The sequence below is a fragment of the Hemitrygon akajei genome, chromosome 14 (assembly GCF_048418815.1).
Source record: "Hemitrygon akajei chromosome 14, sHemAka1.3, whole genome shotgun sequence".
Lineage (NCBI taxonomy): Eukaryota > Metazoa > Chordata > Chondrichthyes > Myliobatiformes > Dasyatidae > Hemitrygon > Hemitrygon akajei.
The window spans coordinates 25,373,963-25,395,653 of record NC_133137.1 but is presented as its reverse complement, the minus strand read 5'-3'; the positions used below and the strand labels follow the sequence as shown (position 1 = coordinate 25,395,653).

The 21,691-nt window shown below is 38.1% G+C and overlaps 1 protein-coding gene across 4 annotated transcripts in view; it reads left to right on the top strand.

The window, feature by feature from the left end:
• The window catches only part of ap1b1 (adaptor related protein complex 1 subunit beta 1), a 71,513-nt gene that overhangs the window by 8,217 nt on the left and 41,605 nt on the right, over positions 1 to 21,691 (top strand). For all 4 annotated transcript variants that reach the window (XM_073065712.1, XM_073065710.1, XM_073065711.1 and 1 more), the window contains exons 3-7: positions 3,722 to 3,827; positions 7,223 to 7,358; positions 9,607 to 9,852; positions 20,500 to 20,690; positions 21,038 to 21,259. In XM_073065712.1, coding sequence (XP_072921813.1) covers positions 3,722 to 3,827; positions 7,223 to 7,358; positions 9,607 to 9,852; positions 20,500 to 20,690; positions 21,038 to 21,259 — 901 coding nt within the window. The remainder of the gene's footprint in view (positions 1 to 3,721; positions 3,828 to 7,222; positions 7,359 to 9,606; positions 9,853 to 20,499; positions 20,691 to 21,037; positions 21,260 to 21,691) is intronic.

Genomic DNA, 21,691 nt, shown 5'->3' with positions numbered 1-21,691 from the left:
CTGCCCAGAGTCTAGAGAGTTTTATTAAATGATTACCAATGCATCTACTATAACCTCCACCAATTCTCTCAGCACCCTGGGATGCATCCCATCAGGACCAGGGAACTCATCTACCTTCAGGCCCTCTAGTTTGCTCATCACTATCTCTTTAGTGACAGTGATTTTATTGAGGTTCTCACCTCCCATTTCATCCATAACATCCTTCTTTGGCATATTAGATGTGTCCTCCACCATGAAGGCCGACACAAAATAGTCGTTCAATGCCGCAGCCATTTCCTTATCACCCAATAACAATTTCCCCTTCTCATCTTCCAAGGGACCTACATTGATTTTAGCCAATGTTCCAAAGGGTTTTACAGCTAATACTGCTTTTGAAGGCTAGGCACGGTCGAAGTGGTGGAAATGTGGCAGCCCCATCGATTTTTTGAATTAGTGGTTGAAGTATAAATACTTTTCAAGAAATCTTTATTACTTTTCCTGGGTCTTATACATATGTCTTGGAGAGCATACTGACTTATTTGCTATCATTTGAATACTGGCACCTTTTCTGTTAGTATTCCACTGACATGGCTGTCTTGAATCTCTCAAGCTTTTGATTTAACTGCTAACTTGTTGCATATCAGTATTGAATTCATGGATTGGTGTAGTATTTTTCAGGTTCCCTTTCCCACCAAATAGTCTTCTAATATCTATCTCACAAGTTTATTTATCGTTTTAGCATTACAATGAAAGGTTTACAAGATGGTGTCGGAAAGATGGAGAGTGATCTACAGATTGTTCTGGTGCTCTGGTTTTTGCATGGTCTGCCTGCTTTGTGTATTGTAGTACAGCTCTGATTCAGCTCTTGAGTGGTTGATGGGTACAGAGGTGATATATCTGTTGGCCTGTTTCTTCATAGCAATGGTTTTTGTTTGCGGTTTCCTTCCTCCTCGACTGCTGACAACTTTTCTGCTGTTTACTAGTACTAGTCTTGCAAGAATCAATGGTCAAAGTAAATTCATTATCGAAGTACATATATGTCACCGTATAGTATCCTGAGATTCATTTATTTGCAGGGCATTCACAGTAAATGCAAAGAAGCACAATAGAGTCAATGAAAACGCACACGAACAAATGTGTATCAGCAATCAGTGTGCAAACGGCAGCAAACTGTGCAAGTACAAAAGAAAAGTAGTAGTAATAATATTCATAATAAATAAATAAGCATGAGTTGTAGAGTCCTTAAAAGTAAGTCCGTAAGTTGTCCATAGGTTGTGGAATCAGTTCATTGTTGGGGTGATTGAAGTTATCCACGCTGATTCAGGAGCTTGATGGTTGAGGAGTAATAACTCTTCCTGAACCGGGTGGTGTGGGACTTGAGGCTCCTACACCACCTCTTCGGCAGCAGCGAGAAGAGAGCCCAGCCTGGATGGTGGGGGGCCCTTGATGATGGATGCTGCTTTCCTTTGACAGCACTCCTTGTAAATGTGCTGAATGGTGGGGAGGATTTTACCTGTGATGTAATGGGCTGTGTCTACTACTTTCCTGTTCAAAGTCATTGGTGTTTCCATACCAGGCCGTGATGCAACCCTTCGGTATACTCAATAGAAGTTTGTCAAAATCTTAGATGATGTGCCAAATCTGCAAAAACTACAAAGAAAGTAGAGGTGATGCAGTGCCTTCTGTAATAGTACATGTGTGCTGGACTGAGGACAGATCCTCTGAAATGCTAGTACCAATGAACTTAAAAGTTGCTAACTGTTTTCAGCTCTGATCCCCTGATGAGGACTGGCTCATGGACCTCAGGTTTCCTCCTCCTGTAGTTAATAATCAGCTTTTTGGTTTTGCTGACATTGAGTTGGTTTTTGTTGTGGCGCCATTCAGCCAGAATTTCAGTTTTCCTCCTCTATGCTTATTTATCACCACCTTTGATTCGGCAATGTCGTCATCAAACTTAAATATGGCATTGGAGTTGTCCTTAACCACACAGTCATAAGTAAGTCATAAAGCAAGTAGTTAAGCACCTGTGCTAATGGAGATTGTGGAGGAGATGTTGTTGCCAATCCGAACTAACTGGGATCTACAAGGAAGGAAATTGAGCATCCAGTTGCACGACAAGATTTTGAGGCCAATGTCTCAAAGCACATTGACTAGTTCTGATGGATGATAGTTTGGAATACAGAGTTGTAGTCAGTGAAGAATGAAGCAGTCAATGAAGGATGGTCAATATTGGTGTTTTTAAGTTGCGTTTAGTTTTATAATTTGGTTTTATAAAGTGGGTGGCATGGTGACTTAGTGGTTAGCACAATGCTTTACAGTTCCAGTGACCCAAGTTCAATTCCTGCCACTGTCTGTAAGGAGATTGTACATTCTTCCTGTCACTATGTGTGTTTCCTCTCTCAGTCCAAAGACGTACTGGTTGGTAGCTTAATTGGTCATTGTAAATTGCCAGGGTTGCTGGTTGGGACAGCTCAGAGAGGGGACTTAAGGACTTATTCCGCATTGCATGTCAATAAATAAAATAATTAATCTAACAGTTGTTGTTCAAAACCAGACTGTGTTTTATTTTCTGTCGGCATAGATTTCCCATTTCATCAAAACTTTACTGGATATTGGCTTTGCTTTTCATCGTCTCAATATGAGTTTTACAAGAGAGTATAGTCTATGTTTACCCAGTCATGAAAGAAATGATATGCATGGCCTTGAGTCCTTCTAACTGCTGATCCTATCACCTTTCACTGAGTGTGCCCAATGATTGCTAGAACGGATCTAGCTGACCATTCAATTAAGCTGCTCTGCTGTGACCGTTTTCAGTTTCAGTGCATGTTGACTGGAGATAAGGTTACTCCTTGTATGTGGCACTTTTTTCCATTGTAAAATGCTTAAACACTTGCTGAGCTATGATGAAGTGTCCAACTTGATTATTTTTTAAGAGTTTCCTTAAAACTGTTAGTTCCATTCCATTAAATTGTAAGGGGGTTGCTTGCCAAATTATTTTCATGACTCAGCTGTGGTTATATTTCCTAATGTACTTAGGCTAATCAACATCTTCACTTACCAGATGTTTATAATATTAAGGAACACAATGAAATTGCAATTGTAAAGTTAACTTTTACATAATTAGATTGTTGGGTTTAACTGTAGTGCACATATTGCTTTTAAATTTGCGAATTCCAGTTCTGTCACTGTTTATTTTCCCATGCTTTACTGTTATTTGGTTATGAACTATGGCAACATTAATCCCTTCAATAGTCTATATCTTATGACTATATTTGCAATTTATCTGCAAGCTTATAGTGCTTTTTATGCTGTAGGCCTACAAGTGGTTTTTTTTAAGAATGCAACCACCACCTCTAATGGGAAATCAAAATCTACCTAATTGTGGAATTTTCATGATGGATCATAATAAGCAATTAATCATTTTTGGCTGAGAGGACATAAAATATACGAATTGGCTAGCAGTAACACTCCACAAGTAGAAACAAGCAAATATTCTAATTGATGTTAAAACACTAATGTTATAACTAACTCTGGTATAATGATTTTTTTGTGAATTACTGATTGGAATTATAAAATGGAAAGTGGATAGTTGGCAAGCACCGTTCCATTTTAATTGTGGTTTTTTTTTCTTGAAATGGTTTAAATAGGTTGGCACAGACTAGATGGGCTAAAGGGCTTGCTTCTGTGCTGTACTTTTCTATAACTCTGTGAATTAAATAGTGCCATGTTTTATCAATTGTAGGAGAAATCTTTGAACTCAAAGCAGAACTCAACAGTGACAAGAAGGAGAAAAAGAAAGAAGCAGTGAAGAAAGTGATTGCATCAATGACCGTTGGCAAAGATGTCAGGTAGTACAATATTATGACTTTTAACAAATCAGCATTATAAAATTGGGCAGGAGAATGTAGATATGTTTTGAAATTTTGTAGGTAGGGAAAACTTTTTCTAACAGTTCTTCTGATAAAAGTGTTACTGAATATTCTGCAGTTTTAAAGCTTTTAAGCACTAAAGTTATTCAGAATTGCAGGAATCCTCCTAAAAGCTTTATACCTAGCTGTGATATCTTATTATGTATGTTTTTTGTTATACTGTATGTGCTCTTTTGAGTTTTGTGAACACATACCAATCAAAATGGTAACTATAGTTCATGACTATTTATGAAATTTACGCATAAAAGGTTTTTTCTGTGCTGTAGATTTTATTGTGGCTTTCTTTCAGAGTGGTGGGAGAATTTTCAAGTCACCTTTTATATTGTATTAGCGACTGGGGATGAGTTTGGCAAATTATTTCTTAATGCAGTGGGTGTTTAACTGCAGATGGATGGGGTAGTAGAGTTAGAAATATATTCAGGAAAATAAGTAGCAATATGTAATGGAGGGTAAAAGTGCTGTATTATTATTTGTAAGCATTCCTTTGCTTTTGTTGGCTAACTGGCCTGTAATAGGCTTATTCCTAATCATTTCTTTTATCAAATACTATTTGTATTTTTGCATCTATATAAATGGATTAGGTAACTTTTACACTGGGACTAACTAATTTTTTTTAAGTACTTCCTCTTTATTTTTATCAAATCCAATTTTTCTAATCTTTTATTGTGATATTAGCAGCATATTCTTGACATGGACAGTATGCATTTAATAATACAGAAAAATCCTTTACTCAGTGTACAGTACCCCTTTAGTTTGTAATAGGCCGCATCCTCTACTGAATATACTTTTATTATATGTCTAAGAGTTTTAGGTTTCTTTTCAAATTGCCAGTTATTCTGAAGAAAATGGCAACATTCTATAGAACTACAGGTAGTCCCCAAGTTACAAACATCCGACTTACGGACAACTTGTACTTACAAACCGAGGAAGGAGAACACTGTCCGCCGTTTTAAGTCAGATTGTGAAGCCGTCTGCCATTTTAAGTCAGATCCCGATGCTGTCCACCATTTTAAGTCGTTGCTTTTGACACTGTGTTGAGTGTTTAACTTTGTATTTGGCTTAAATTTTTCTTAGTAATATTCACCCTGACCCTGCCCTGAGTTCCCAAGTTCGATCCAGGAATATCGTGGAGGATCAAATACCCAAACCCAGCACAGCCCCCACTGGTCCCATTTAGCCTGTCTCAGTGTGCGGTGGTCCTTAGGACCCAGCAGACCTCGGGACCCACCGCCCAGTGTTTCTGTTCCATTGACGGGAAGCAATCGTGATTGAAAATAAAGTGGAAATAATAAAGTGTTTGGAAAGAGGTGAAACATCATCGGTCATTGGAAAAGTGTTAGGCTACAGTCTGTCAACGATCGAAACAATTTTAAAGGATAAAGTGAGAATAATGGAGCATGTGAAAGGCCCTGCCCCGATGAAAGCTACAATTATTACTAAGCAACACAGTGATTTAATTATTGGAATACATACATTTCTTAAGTGTTTTATATGCATAGAAAGGTAAAATATATGCTGAGACAAACGTTTGACTAACTGACGCTAAATAATACTGGATGTACTTGTTCCGACTTACTTACAAATCTGACTTAAAGACGGGCTCAGGAATGGAACTCGTACGTAACCTGGGGACTGGCTGTGTGTCTGATTAAAATGGCCCTCCACTATCTATCTATCAGACCCTCTTCAAACTTGCACGTGTATTATATCATCCCTTGGTCTAATGAATTTTACAGAGTGCATCCCAACCGTAATTTCACAAATACTGAAAAAGCAGTTTTTGCGATATTTTGTGTGGACATCAAAAATATGGTACTGATTATTTTTGATACTAAAAGTATGTTCGGCTCTGGAAAATATGGAAGACCTTTGTGTATGTTGCTTCACTCTGCATTGTGACAAAATGCTTTAAATCCAATAAATAAAGTGAATAACTTTTGCCAATCAAACAAAAAGATTGCAGTCTCAAATTAGATAAGTAAGCATGATAAAGTAATTTGCATTCATATTTTGAAAGCCCTGAAGTTCTCTGTTATTCTTTACTCATTAACATCCATGACTGTTAAGTTAGTATAAAAATGCATTCAATGCAATCTAACCTAATCTTAGACATTTTTCAAAAATGATCAAATATGTTTACGTTATCATATTTCATATGATATAACCTTTCATTGAGCAAGAATTAGATACTCCTTCCATACTAACAACTGACAGGAAATTTGTTGTCATTTGATGGATCTGAATTCAGGGGGAGAAAATGAAGTAATTTAAATATGCACCTTGAACTTTGGACTGAAATTTATTGGAACATGTTTCAGTTCTGCACTGGATTACTTCTCAGTATAAGTGCCACAAAATTTGGAGATCATGCGGGATAAAAAATATCTAAATGGCCACTCTTTGCTGATTCCTGACTGACTGTCATTAGTCTTCTTCATTGAGTCTGTTTGCAAAGTGCAAATTAGCTACTGTTCACTAGGAGTTATGCTGGGAAATCTGCCCTGGAAGCCTGGCCCTGTGAGAGCTGACACAAGGGAGGAGTGTGTTTACTTATGTAGAATGCTGGGAAATAATTGCAGTGGATCCAGATAAGCATTAGATGAATTAAGCATTTTGAATTAATACAATGTTTTTAAACGTTCTTAATTTGTTTTACTTTTTTCGTTTTTAAATTTGCAATGATCTTAGTTTTATTTGTTTTGTGATTTTTTTTTAATACACTTCCAGAAACATTAGTTTTAGTAAGTTGCCTAACCCAGGGGCTATGGTTTAGTCAGCTATCAGTCTATGATACAAAGGCCAGACTTATGAACAGCTCATACCTACATTTTGGAGACTGGCTGGATGGATTTGCCAGCTGCTTCGAGTTGCGGGCATCTTCTGTAGCCCAGAATATTGGCTTGCAGCTGCTTTTCCAACTTGTGAACTGCCACGGTTATGAACTGTTCACAGGAGCGAACCTTGCTTTAACCTACGGAGAATTGTGGGTAGGACGGATTCTTGTCTAATCATGTCACTGTATTGAGCACCCATTGCATTGCACCTTCATATTTAGGGTCAGGGTGATTTCTAGTAACAGGTTGACCATTTAGGTCAATAACCTTATTTACTATTGCTTAAGCCATTAAGTACATTTAGATTTCTGATGTATAGACATTTTTCAGATGATTGCATGAGGAACATTCTTGAAGTGTAGTCATATGAATGTACATACATTGCAAGAATATGTAGATTGTTCATTGAATAGATTTTTTTTATAAATCATTATGAAGTACACTTTTTTTTAACTTTGTTTTTTATTTTGTTCAATGTAGTGCCCTCTTTCCTGATGTTGTAAACTGTATGCAGACAGACAATTTGGAGTTGAAGAAGCTGGTGTATCTCTATCTAATGAACTATGCAAAGAGTCAACCAGATATGGCAATTATGGCTGTCAACACTTTTGTTAAGGTATGTACTTTGATAAAGTGTTAGATAATTTGACAAAATTCTTTTTGGGCCCGAAAGGTAAACAGTCTGATGGATTGAGTGTTGAAGAAGGCTCTCAGCCCGAAATATCAAGTGTTTACTCTATTCCATAAATGCTGCCTAACCTGCTGAGTTCCTCCAGCATTTTGCATGCATTACTTTAGATTTCCAGCATCTACAGATTTTCTCTTGTTTGTAAACAATCTTGTTACTGTTTGAAAAGAGATCTCAAAAGTAAAAAGGCAGTCAATTATTTTTCCAGATTCCATCTATCATGTCTGCCTGTTCGCTTAACCTGGCTGAAAAGTCTCCTCTTTCTCCCTCACCGAACAGTTTGCAACACAGAATTGACAGCAACATGTCCCACACAGTGGTATACTTCAAGAATGAAATTGCCTTGTGTAAAATTTATTTAGGTAATTGAAAAATGTGCAATTGTTCAAGGTTCCCACCCCCCTCCCAAGTATCATGCATTTTGCAGCAGAAGTTGAATCAAATTCTACCCCTGCTTGCTCATATGAAAGTGAAAATGCATTGCTTCTAAAGATTGGGGGGAGCTTGATAGGGGCAAAGCGCCATTACAATGCTGCTGAATCTTTTGACATTTACCCGGGTATCCATTGGATGTCGTGGAGTGTGGTGATTGTACCAGTATCTTTGCTACCAACTGTTCATGTGTTGTTGATCGGATTCTCCGCAAGGTCCTGCACAGTAATGGAGGTCTCTCAGCTAGCTGCTTTTGCCAAGTAATTCTTCTGGTTGGAGTTGGTACACAACACTTTTCCAGCTATGTGCAAGTGATTAACAAGCTCCTGGGGATTTGCAGAGAATTGGGACTGTGATGAATAAGTTGATGGGAGTGGAGTCAAGTTGACTGGACTGTCGGGAAAAGAGCTAGAAAGGAGCGGCTTCCAGAAGGCACAGCTATGATACTTGTTAGTCCAGCTCCAGGAGGCAGTGATGTGGGAGGGTGTGGGTTATGGTAAATAAAATAATTTGTCCTGACTTGTAATGAGGAGAAAACAATCCAGTAATCTGTGTAACATGTGTGCTCTGTCTATGTGAACAATCAGACATTCATGTGAATACTGAAAAGACTCTTGATTTATTTTCTCTAGTGTCATTATGTTATGGCACAACATTGTGCAGTCCTGTAAGGTTATTTGGATTGCAGAAATCCAAAAATGCTGCTTTACTAGGAAAAAATCTTCCTGAAGCAAATGTCAAGTTAAATATTAGATGAAAGTAGATGTCAATTAGTTCAAATATGTTAGTGTTTTTACATGACTGTGCATTAATTTTCTATACCAATGATTCCCTGAATTTATTTTTCTTCATGTTCTGCATTTACTAGGTGCTTTTAGAAAATAACTTTATATGTGGACATCGTGATTATGCATAATCATGTCCTTCATACATTGTGTTCCATCGGCTTTTCACTGAATTAGGTATTTGAGTTCATTTTTCTTGCTGCCTGTGGCATTTATAATAACTCTTAGAAGAGACCTAATTTCTTTTTAAACTGGTATCCATCAACTCTCTTCACCCAGTTATGTTGCTTTTACAGAGTCATTGTGAATTTAGCGTGTAAGAAGTCAAATGAATACTTGGTTATTCTTTCATTTCACACCTTAATGGCTTTGCAAAAATAGTCCTTTCAATGGCAAAAGTCTGCAGATGTTGGAAATACGAAGCAACACACACAAATGCTGTAAGAACTCAGCAAACCAGGCAGCATCCATGGAACTGAATAACCGTTGAACAGTCCTGAAGAAAGGTCTCGACCTGAAATATCGACTGTTTATTTAATTCCATATAGATGCTGCCTGACCTGTCGAGTTCCTGCAGCATTTTGTGTGTATGTTTAGTTGTTTCCTTCTCTTGTCCCTGTCCTTCTGAAAGCAGTGGGTGTTGATTTTGTACTGTTCCCCTCTACTTGCATATGATCCAAATGTTCTCCTCACCCAAATATGCTAATTTCAACTAATTTCAAAAAGATTTGTCAAATCACAGCTAGTAGTGGAGACTTTGTCAAATTTATCATCTACTCTCAATTGAAACAACACTTAACGCAGCAGGATTTCTGGGATGTTAGAGTCAAGGCATTTCAATAAATGTATGCATGTTCAAAGGCGCCTTTGAAAATGTTCAATTCTCCTCCCAGTCATCTTGTGTTGAACTGTCTCTTTCCTTTATTAAAAAAGTGATAGTGGTGTTTGTTTAACTTTAGGACTGTGAAGATCCCAATCCACTTATCAGAGCGCTGGCCGTGAGAACAATGGGCTGCATCCGTGTGGATAAAATTACTGAGTATTTGTGTGAGCCCCTGCGAAAATGTCTGAAGGATGAAGACCCTTATGTACGAAAAACTGCTGCTGTCTGTGTAGCCAAGCTACATGACATCAATGCACAGCTGGTAGAAGATCAGGGATTTCTGGACACTCTGAAGGATCTGATATCTGACTCCAATCCAATGGTAAATAAAGTATTAATATTACTCCTGACATTTGTTGTCACGGATATGATTAAAACTGGTAAAGTTGGAAAAACATTGCAGGACAATGTGGCCAGTAGTTGAACGAGTTAGAACTTTCAACTTATAAACGTCAATATTTTGCGAAAGAAACTATTTGCTCTCCATTGGAATGGAGAATATTAATTTGGAAGACATATTTGTAGAGAAGAAAACAGTTCATGATTTAGTTCATGTTCTCTGATGAAGGGTTTAGCCAAAAATGTTAAGCTTTTATTCCTGTCTTTACAAATGCAAGAATGTCTGTTTGCAACATTTTGTTTTTATTCCCCAGACTTCTAGCACTGGGACTTTTTGGTTTTTTTTGTGTTGTGCTTGATTTGGGTCTATTCTGTTCAATTGATCATCCAGCTTGGCAAGTTTTCTTTTATATCACCCCTTCAGTTGGTGGACTAGTAATTTGATTCCAATCCAATTCAATCCAATTTACTACCTCATCTTGAATGCTGAGTGACTGAATCTTCTTGACCAGATGCCAATTGATGTCAAGTTATTTGCCATTGCAGTATATGAAAATTCATTGCTCATTTTATAAGTTGATGGCATTAAGAGGAAGATATGGTGTATCACAAATCTAGTATATGTATTTGTAAACTGATTTAAAATTAGGCACTGAGAAGATCTTGCATAGTTCCATATTCCTTGTGGTACAGTTGAAAATATCAGGAATCGCACTTATTGACCTGGAACTTGACAAAATTTGGTCTGACAATAATGGTGTTATATTGAGGAAATGCTGCGTTATCAGAAATAGATTCCTTTGGAAGATGAATTGTGGCCTGACAGGCCTTTAGGGGTATGTAAAAACATCCTTTGCATTATTCAAAGGGTAGACTCTGCCATGAGTATAGTTATTGATTTGTTACTTGTTCAGTTCTGTTTCTCATACAATGGCTCACATGTGAAGAGTTATAGAAAGTACAGCACAGAAACAGGCCTTTTGGCCCATCTCACCCGTGCCAAACTATTTGAGATGCCTAATCCATTGACCTGCACTGGGACCATATCCCTCCTTACCCCTATCATCCATTTATCTATCCAAACTTCTCTTCAATGTTACAGAGTCATAGAAAAAAAGTTTTAAAAAATGTTACCTGCTTAATCAGCAAAGACTGGGAATATTCAGCAATCATTATCAAGCATAACTTGTGAAGAATGAAACAATTGAAAATATTTCCTGCAGGCTGATGACATTTCATTAATATTTTCTTTTTGGAATGTTTTCCTAACTTACCTGGAGTTTGGAAAAAATTTATTGGCTTCAAAACAGTGCCAAAGCTTTATACTAATGAGGCTGTTCATATTGCATGGATGACAAATGGGTGATATTTCTGATATTCAGATTGGAATAGAAACTGGTTGGATAGTTGGTATTTTAATTCTTGAGGCAGTTATCATGTCAGATAAATTATGCTAACTAAATCACTCACCTTTTCAATATTGTCTTTGCAGATTTGAGTGTTGAAAGGTAAGTCTTAGTATATGTGGCTACATTGAATGACATAATGATATTTTAGGTAATAATAAGCAGTTCAATTCCAGTTTGATGTAATTGTTTTACATATATAGTCATAGAGTAGTTCAGCACAGATTCAGGCCCTTCAGCCCAACTGGTCTATACTTACCACAACATCCTCCCTGGTAACCAGCATTGCCCCCATTTGGCCCATAACCCTCCAAGCCCTTCCCCTCCATTGACCTATCCAAATATTTCTTAAATGTGCAATTCCTTCACCTCAACCACTTCCTTTGGCAGCTCATCCCAGTTACTCACTACCCTCTCTTTCTTTAAAAGAAAGCCTCTTTTAAAACAGATCTGAGAGTTTTAATAAATCTTTTCCCTCTAATCTTGTATCTGTGCCTTCTAGTTTTAGAATCCCCAACCCTGGGCAGAAATATATGATCATCCATCTAATCTGTATCCCTCATAGTTTTATAAACCTTCGCAAGGTCACCTCTACACTCTTACACTCCAAGGAATAAAGATCCGGTGTGTCCATCCTCTCCCAATAACTTAGCAAGCATCCTTGTAAATCACTTCTGCACCCTCTCCAGCTTGTCCTCTGATTAGATATGAGACGAACGTACTTGTGGAGCCCTAATATCTTCCAGTTTACAGTTTTCTTTTTGCTTAATTGCTTTTAATGAAAAACTTTAAGACTATGAAATGCTTGATTTTGTAAACAGGTCAGTACATTTTTGTTTTCTGTATTGTATGTTAGAATAAGATGAATTGAACATAGTCACCTTGCCATATGCTGATGCAACTTGGCTTCAGTTTTTGCCAGTTGATACTATCTGTGTTTATGCATCATCTAAGCTGTCAGTCATATAGCAGATATTAATTTCATTATTTAGTTTGGTAAACCTGAAATATAACTATGTACTTTATATATAAAATAAATAAACTTAATTTAATAAAAGCATTAACAATTTGAATACAAAACTTGCTTACGTGCAAATTTACATTAATGTACTGAAAAGTGAGGTATTCCTTCATCTAGATATTTTAGAAAGTGCTGAAGTTTTGACCTTCATGGTTATGCACAAATCATACACATTTAAGTACGTGGCCTCTCATTTCCTTGCTCTTCAAGAGTGGCACAAAGCTGTCCTTAGAAGTCATACCAGAGGCCTGAAATTGTATTTCTCAAAGTACCTCTATGATTAAAAGTTGCCCAAATGGAAATACTCCACATTCCTGTGATAGCTCAGCAGAGAACTGAAGCCTACATGTTGTGAACTGTAAATGTGCATTACATTATGTCACAGCATGTTTGAAAATTTCATTAACTTTTAAATCAAGTAATGTTAAAAATCCAAAGCTTGCAAAGATGGGATTTTAAAAAAAATACCTTGCACAACAGATGTGTTAACATCACCACATTTGATACTTAAACTGAAACATATGTTAGTGATATAATAGTGTTACACAGTATCGTGAAACTGAGCAATTTGCTGTGGATAAACTATCTACCAACTTCAATACCCTGGGGTCTATTTCTGCAGGATAGCTGTATGAAATTAGATTTTATGCTTGTTCTATTATGGTTGGTGGAGAATAAATTCACTTGCTGATATCCAACTAGATTTTAAAAGGGGACTTGTATGAACAGAGATCCTTTAAAGGATTTTATTTTTGATCTGTTCTGCGTGAACCTTAATTGCACATCCAAAATACATTAATTTTGCACTCTACTTTGAAACTTTAAAGTTTCTTCCGCATCCCCAAGAAGCTAAGAACAATATAAAAAGTTCAAGATTAGATTGTTTCAATTAGTGTTAATTCATTTTCAAATTTAAGTCTAAATTTAGCAGGCACAGGTAGTCTTGGTTCAGTATTTGTACTCTAGACATGGGAACTTATTTTACTTGCTGCCCATTACACTTACTGGCATTTCGGGCAGCAGGTAAGGTCCTCCATCTCTACGTATATTCCAGAAACTGGTTTTGGTCCTGGTGGTGGTCACGGCTTTCTACATTGCACCAGTAGTTTTCACTGTCAGCCATGCAAGTCCTGGGTGGAGAATTCCCATTGCACACAGATGTAGAAGGATTCTTCATTTCTTTTTCCCTAACAGTTTTGTTTGACCAGTCAGGATTGTTAGCCCTGAGCTGAACTCCGGAACCTGGAAGACTGGTGAACCACTGTTAGTCCGGTCTCTACCTTTTGCCCTGTTTGGCATGAGTGACCCTACCAAGAGCCAAAGGCCCTGACTCAAGCCAACATAGCTGTTTGGGTCATCGAGGCACACAAGCCTCCAAACCCCAACAAGGTTGTGGTCCTCTTGGTGGTTAACATGGGAAATAGGAGTAGATACGTGAACTAAGAGCAATCTGCATGAATGTATTGTTGTATTACTTTCAACAGCTGTGATCCAAACGTGCAATAACACCAAACTGAGAGATTTCATGTAATTTAGTCAAGGATAGGGAAGCTTTCTTGGCATTTGACAATTGGGTTTTAATGATAGCAGAACCTTGGGAATAGTTGAAATGGCCTCCCGTGATCTTCTAATGCCAGTAGTTGCTATTTCTTTCATTCACTTATTTGAAGGTTATTCCAATGGTTTTACCATATAACCATATAACAATCACAGCACGGAAACAGGCCATTCCGGCCCTCCTAGTCCGTGCCGAACTCTTAATCTCACCTAGTCCCACCTACCCGCACTCAGCCCATAACCCTCCACTCCTTTCCTGTCCATATACCTATCCAGTTTTACCTTAAATGACACAACTGAACTGGCCTCTACTACTTCTACAGGAAGCTCATTCCACACAGCTATCACTCTCTGAGTAAAGAAATACCCCCTCGTGTTTCCCTTAAACTTTTGCCCCCTAACTCTCAAATCATGTCCTCTCGTTTGAATCTCCCCTACTCTCAATGGAAACAGCCTATTCACTTCAACTCTATCTATCCCTCTCAAAATTTTAAATACCTCGATCAAATCCCCCCTCAACCTTCTACTCTCCAATGAATAGAGACCTAACTTGTTCAACCTTTCTCTGTAACTTAAGTGCTGAAACCCAGGTAACATCCTAGTAAATCGTCTCTGCACTCTCTCTAATTTATTGATATCTTTCCTATAATTCGGTGACCAGAACTGTACACAATATTCCAAATTTGGCCTTACCAATGCCTTGTACAATTTTAACATTACATCCCAACTTCTGTACTCAATGCTCTGATTTATAAAGGCCAGCATTCCAAAAGCCTTCTTCACCACCCTATCTACATGAGACTCCACCTTCAGGGAACTATGCACTGTTATTTCTAGATCTCTCTGTTCCACGCATTCCTCAATGCCCTACCATTTACCCTGTATGTTCTATTTGGATTATTCCTGCCAAAATGTAGAACCTCACACTTCTCAGCATTAAACTCCATCTGCCAACGTTCAGCCCATTCTTCTAACTGGCATAAATCTCCCTGCAAGCTTTGAAAACCCACCTCATTATCCACAACACCTCCTATATTAGTATCATCAGCATACTTACTAATCCAATTTACCACCCCATCATCCAGATCATTTATGTATATTACAAACAACATTGGGCCCAAAACAGATCCCTGAGGCACCCCGCTAGTCACCGGCCTCCATCCCGATAAACAATTATCCACCACTACTCTCTGGCATCTCCCATCTAGCCATTGTTGAATCCATTTTATTATTCCAGCATTAATACCTAACGACTGAACCTTCTTAACTAACCTTCCATGTGGAACTTTGTCAAAGGCCTTGCTGAAGTCCATATAGACTACATCCACTGCCTTACCCTCGTCAACATTCCTCGTAACTACTTCAAAAAATTCAATAAGGTTTGTCAAACATGACCTTCCACGCACAAATCCATGCTGGCTACTCCTAATCAGATCCTGTCTATCCAGATAATTATAAATATTATCTCTAAGAATACTTTCCATTAATTTACCCACCACTGATGTCAAACTGACAGGTCTATAATTGCCAGGCTTACTTCTAGAACCCTTTTTAAACAATGGAACCACATGAGCAATACGCCAATCCTCCGGCACAATCCCCGTTTCTAATGACATCTGAAAGATCTCCGTCAGAGCTCCTGCTATCTCTACACAAACTTCCCTCAAGGTACTGGGGAATATCCTGTCAGGCCCCGGAGATTTATCCACTTTTAAATTTCTTAAAAGCGCCATTATTTCCACCTCTTTAATTGTCATAAGTTCCATAACTTCCTTACTTGTTTCCCACACCTTACACCATTCAATATCCTTCTCCTTAGTGAATACCGAAGAGAAGAAATCGTTCAAAATCTCTCCCATCTCCCTCGGCTCCACACATAGCTGACCACCCTGATTCTCTAAGGGACCAATTTTATCCCTCACTATCCTCTTGCTTTTAATATAACTGTAGAAGCCTTTCGGATTTACTTCCACCTTATTTGCCAAACCAAACTCGTAACTTCTTTTAGCTTTTCTAATCTCTTTCTTAAGTTTTCTTTTACATTCTTTATATTCCTCGAGCAATTCCTTTTCTCCATGCTGCCTATATCTATTGTAGACATCCCTCTTTTTTCGAACCAAGTTTCTAATATCCCTTGAAAACCATGGCGCTTTCAAACCTTTAACCTTTCCTTTCAACCGAACAGGAACATAAAGATTCTGTACCCTCATAATTTCACCCTTAAATGACCTCCATTTCTCTATTACATCCTTCCCATAAAACAACTTGATCCAATCCACTCTCTCTAAATCCCTGTGCATCTCCTCAAAGTTAGCCTTTCTCCAATCAAAAATCTCAACTCTAGGTCCAATCCTGTCCTTCTCCATAATTATATTGAAGCTAATGCTATTGTGATCACTGGACCCGAAGTGCTCCCCAACACATACATCTGTCAGCTGACCTATCGCATTCCCTAACAGGAGATCCAACACTGCCCCATCTCTAGTCGGTACTTCTATGTATTGTTGCAAAAAACTATCCTGCACACATTTCACAAACTCTAAACCATCCAGCCCTTTTACAGAATGAGCTTCCCAATCTATGTGTGGAAAATTAAAATCTCCCACAATCACCACCTTGTGTTTACTACAAATATCTGCTATCTCCTTACATATTTGCTCTTCCAACTCACGCTCCCCATTAGGTGGCCTATAATACACTCCTATCAGTGTTACTACACCTTTCCCATTCCTCAATTCCACCCAAATAGCCTCCCTAGAGGAGCTCTCTAATCTATCCTTCCAAGGCACCGCCATAAGATTTTCTCGGACAAGCAATGCAACACCTCCTCCTCTGGCCCCTCCTACTCTATCACACCTGAAGCAACTAAATCCAGGAATATTTAGTTGCCAATCACACCCTTCCTGCAACCATGTAGGAAGTTTTATTACGTAGTTTTATTTTAGGCTGTTCTTGACAGAAGTGAAATTGTGCAATAAATTTCTTAATAGAGCTGTGGTTAGCACAACATCACGTTCCATTCCAACATCATCTGTTCACTAGCCTGTTAACATTCAGTAGCTTAGTTTACTTGATATGCAAGGTTATGAAATACAAAAGAATGTTGAGATCTACAGTACAATAGATGCAAAAATGCGTTGCAGGAGATTGAATGAAATGTTCTGCTTCTCCATAACAATGAATCACCCTTTCCTCTAGTACAGGGGTCCCCATCCTCTATTATCCCTGGACCAATAATAGACCCCAGGCTGGGAACCGCTGTTCTCGTAGCTGATTTTTTTTTGTAAGATCCAATCATTTGCAGGATTTCTTCCATTGACGGAAAGCAGCTGGAAAGTTTGGCATTTTCTCGTCCAATATGGATCCTAAATGTTGAAAATAATGTTACCTTGCTGCTATTTAATCTGCACTTTTGACACAATTTGCCACTGTAAGTTCACAATGTAAAACTTTGGGGTAATATCAAAATATTTATTTTGCTGGTAGCTGTATGGATGAAAGGTACATAAAAACCCACTTGGGTTTGTGTGCCTGATGCTTTGTGACCAGCTAACAATTCTCAAAAGTTCACATAATTATGGTTCTTGATTCTCTTTCTTACTCTTTTGTGTAAGACTTATTAACTTAAGCCATCACTAACTCTTTATGAGCTCTAATATATATATAAATTGTTAGACTACTTAAGTTATTGCATAAATAAAGTGAAATTGACAATTTCAAAATGTACAAGCGATAGATAATGCAACACAGTAAGTTTTGTAACAGAATCCAATCTATGGAGTTTTGGTGGTTTTTGTTTTAGAATGCTTTAGTTGGTCTTTCTTTATATTTGACCCACATGAAAGTATGTCCTTAAATGTTTAAAGTAAGAAACCACTAAAATATGTCTTTAATTAGGCATTTTATAGCTTTCTAGGTTCAAACAGCAATACTTTTGGAAATGACCTACCTTCACGTAAATCAAAAAGAAACAGCATAAGTTCAATTTTTAACCTTTTCCCTACAAATATCAAGAAACATCATGCATTTTAATTAAGTGTTTTATATACACTGGATGCTATGTTTGATTTCCAAGGCTAGACTATAAGACATAGGAGCAGAATTAAGCTACTTGGACCTTCAAGTCTGCTGTGCCATTCCATCATGGCTGATTTATTATCCCTCTCAACTCCATTCTCCTGCCTTCTCCTTTGACGTTCTTGCTAAACAAGAACCTATCCAATGACCTGCTTCCATAGCTGTCTGTGGCAATGAATTCTAAAGAGACGCCCTTCAATTCTGAGGATGTTCCCTCTGGGCCTAGATTAGCCCACTGTAGGGAACATTCTTACCTCGTCCACTTTATCTAGGCCTTTCAGTGTTCAATAGGTTTCAATGAGATGCCCCCTTATTCTTCTAAACTCCAGTGAGTACAGGCCCAGAGCCATCACGCACTCCTCATATATTAACCTTTTCATTCCTGGGATTATTCTCGTAAGCTTCCACTGGACCCTCTCCAATGCCAGCTCTTCCTTTCTTAGATAAGGGGCCCAAAATTGTTCATAATACTCCCAGTGTAGTTAGTATTGGATGGGCTTATGCCTCTTGCTTGAAACCCAAATCTCCTCTATACTTTAGCAACTCCAAGAGTACAACTGAGCTAGCAGCTGGTGACGAGACAGTGGTCTGCCATTTGCAACCAGGCCTCAGTCAATGGATACTGAGATCCAGCTCTGTACCTTCCAATGACTTTTTAACAGTTTATACTGTCAACTGCACTTTCATCTGTTTCTAAATGTCCAGAAGTAGATTTAGAAAGATGTAAAATGTATTTCAATTTAAATAAGTTTATTTAAGAGCAAATTTAACTGCTGTCAGTCGATTAAAAGCAATTAAGCTAAAAAAAACCAAAATGAATCACTTGTGTTCAACTCAGATCAGTGACTTGGAGTTGCACTAGATTATGCAGCATTAAAGGCTAAGTACTGGTTTAAGAGTGAACACATCCCCTCAGGTCAGCACAACTAAACTTTGCCTCTGGATTCAACACAGAGTACAGCAGCAGAACAGGTCAAATCTGCAAATCTGAGTTTGTAACTTTCTTTGTCCATGCTTCTGCATTGCATAGGAGTTGATCTGTGCAACGTTGGTACTGTGTGGTTTTCTCTGGATCTGCCAGCTGAAGAGGAGCATGATCTGAACCATTGATGCCAATATTTTAAGATCATAACTAATGTTTTCTTCCTTCATGTCAGAGTGACTTTGGTATTCACATTTACACATCCACTAGGCCCATACTGTTTCTATTCCTGTGCAACACACACAAAATACTGGAGAAACTCAGCAAGTCTGGCAGCATTTATGGAGGGGAACAGCCAGTGTTTCGGGCTGAGACCCTTCATCAGGGCTGCTTCTATTCCTTTTTGCCTCTGCCCCATTATCACTTTTGTCAGTTAATCTATCTTGCACTCTAGAATGGATATTTATTCACCAATCCTAGTCTCAAAACTTCAAAAGTGGTTGCTTTTTTTCTAATTCTGACAAGGTATTTATTCCACAGATGTACCGAACTCCTAAATTTTTCCACCATTTTTGTTTTTGGTTTTGTTTCGGTTTTCTGTTTTGTTCATTACGCTAAGCCTTTGTGCTGATGTCTACAAATGTTATGCTTCATTTAAGTGAATGCTGAACCCAAAGTGTGTCTGGAGTGGTTTTATAAAGAGGTATCATTTGGGTATGGTATAGTCTCAGAGTTATAGCACAGAAACGGGCTCTTCAGTCACCATGTTCACTTTTTTGTCCATCTACATGAATTTCATTTTCCAATGCCAGGTACTTATTAAAGTGCCTATCTGAATATCCCTTTAAACCTAATATTTATGTCTTACTAATGTCAACTCTCTTCACACTGTAAAGAAGAACTTACTTCTCAAATTCCCTTTAAAACTTCCTCCTCTTGTGTGAACCAAACACACAGCACTTTCGAGTGCCCTGACCAGCTGCATCACAGTCAGATTCAGGAATTGCAAGGCATCTTGACTGCAAGTCCCTACAGAGCATTACAAGGCTTACTGAGAGAAACGGCAACTTTCTTCCACGCTTTCGAGATATTTATCAGGAGCACTTTGTACACAGGGCCCTTAGCATTTTCATTTATCCCTCCCATCCATCCAACAATGTCTTTGCCCTCCTACCATCAGGCAGAAGATACCATAGCACTAGGCTGGGAAACAGCTTCTGACCCCAGGCAGTAACACTGCTGAACTTCCTGCCACCATGTAAAAATCTCATCATATGGTCTGAAGTACCAGTAGCATTATACTTTTTAACTTGCATATGCTGCTTATTATTTGCTTATTTATGGTAATATTACTTTATGTGTGTGCTGTGCACCTTAGTCCAGAGGAATGCTGTTTCATTTGGCGATATACATGTGTACAGTTGAATGACGGTAAACTGAACTTGAACCTGTTATCATTTTTATGCCCCTACAATGTGAAAGATTGTGACTGTCTACCCTATCTGCCCTATTTTTAAAACTGTATCAGATCAACCCAGCTTTCTTTGCTTGAGGGAAAACTAGCCAGTTGCCCTCTAATTCAGGCAACATTATGGTGAATCTCTTCTGCTCTGTCAACTAACCTTACCCTAAATCTTTAATCTGCAGGTTGTTGCAAATGCTGTGGCTGCTCTGTCGGAGATTGCAGAATCTCATCCAAACAGCAACTTGTTAGATCTCAATTTTCAGACAATCAACAAGCTTTTAACAGCCTTAAATGAATGTACTGAATGGGGCCAGATATTTATCCTTGATTGCTTAGCCAATTACAGCCCAAAGGATGACCGCGAAGCTCAAAGGTAATATTGTCAGAATCGATAATAGGAAATTTTTATTTAGCTAGGAAAACATTCCTGACTACAAATGTTACCGGTAATTTATTTTTAAGATTGTTATAAATGATTTTATTTTTCTGTCATTTGTACTTGAATTAGTTTAAAGATGTATTTAATTTTGAATTAATTGAATTTGTAACAGTCATCTTAATATTGTACCTAATAATTGCATAAGTAAGTTATTTTTAATTTTGTAGCAATGTTGAAAGCTTTTATTCCTATATATCAAGATGATGCAGTATATGCCAGGTGTACATTCTGAGGCACGAAGTATATTAAATGTAATTTAATTAAAATGTTTTGCCCAATAGCATCTGTGAGCGTGTGACACCACGTTTATCTCACGCCAACTCAGCTGTTGTCCTGTCGGCTGTTAAGGTTCTGATGAAATTCATGGAAATGCTTTCAAAGGACTTGGATTACTATGGCACTTTGTTGAAGAAACTGGCTCCCCCGCTGGTAACGTTGTTGTCTGCAGAACCAGAGCTCCAATATGTTGCCCTCCGGAATATCAACCTCATTGTACAGAAAAGGTATATTAAACTACATGATTGTATAATCCTGATGAAGGGTCTTGGCCTGAAACATCGACTGTTACTCTTTTCCATCAATGCTGAGTGATCTGCTGAGTTCTTCCAGCATTTTGTGTGTGTTGCTTGGATTTCCAGCATCGGCAGATTTTCTCTTCTTTGTGATTGTAGGTCTGGTAGAAAAAGTATCATTTCTACAGTAATGTTAATAAACAGCAAGGAACATTTATTTTCTATAAAATGTCCTTGTCTCATGAAATATTTCTTATATTACCTGTAATAATTCTTTACGGGGTAATATAGCACAGAAGCAGGCCCATCTGATACAGGCTGACAGTGATCCCAATTTAAGCTTGTCGCATTTGACCCCTATCCCACTAAAACAGGGGGTCCCAAACTTTTTTTATGCCTTGGATCAATGCCATTAAGCAAGGG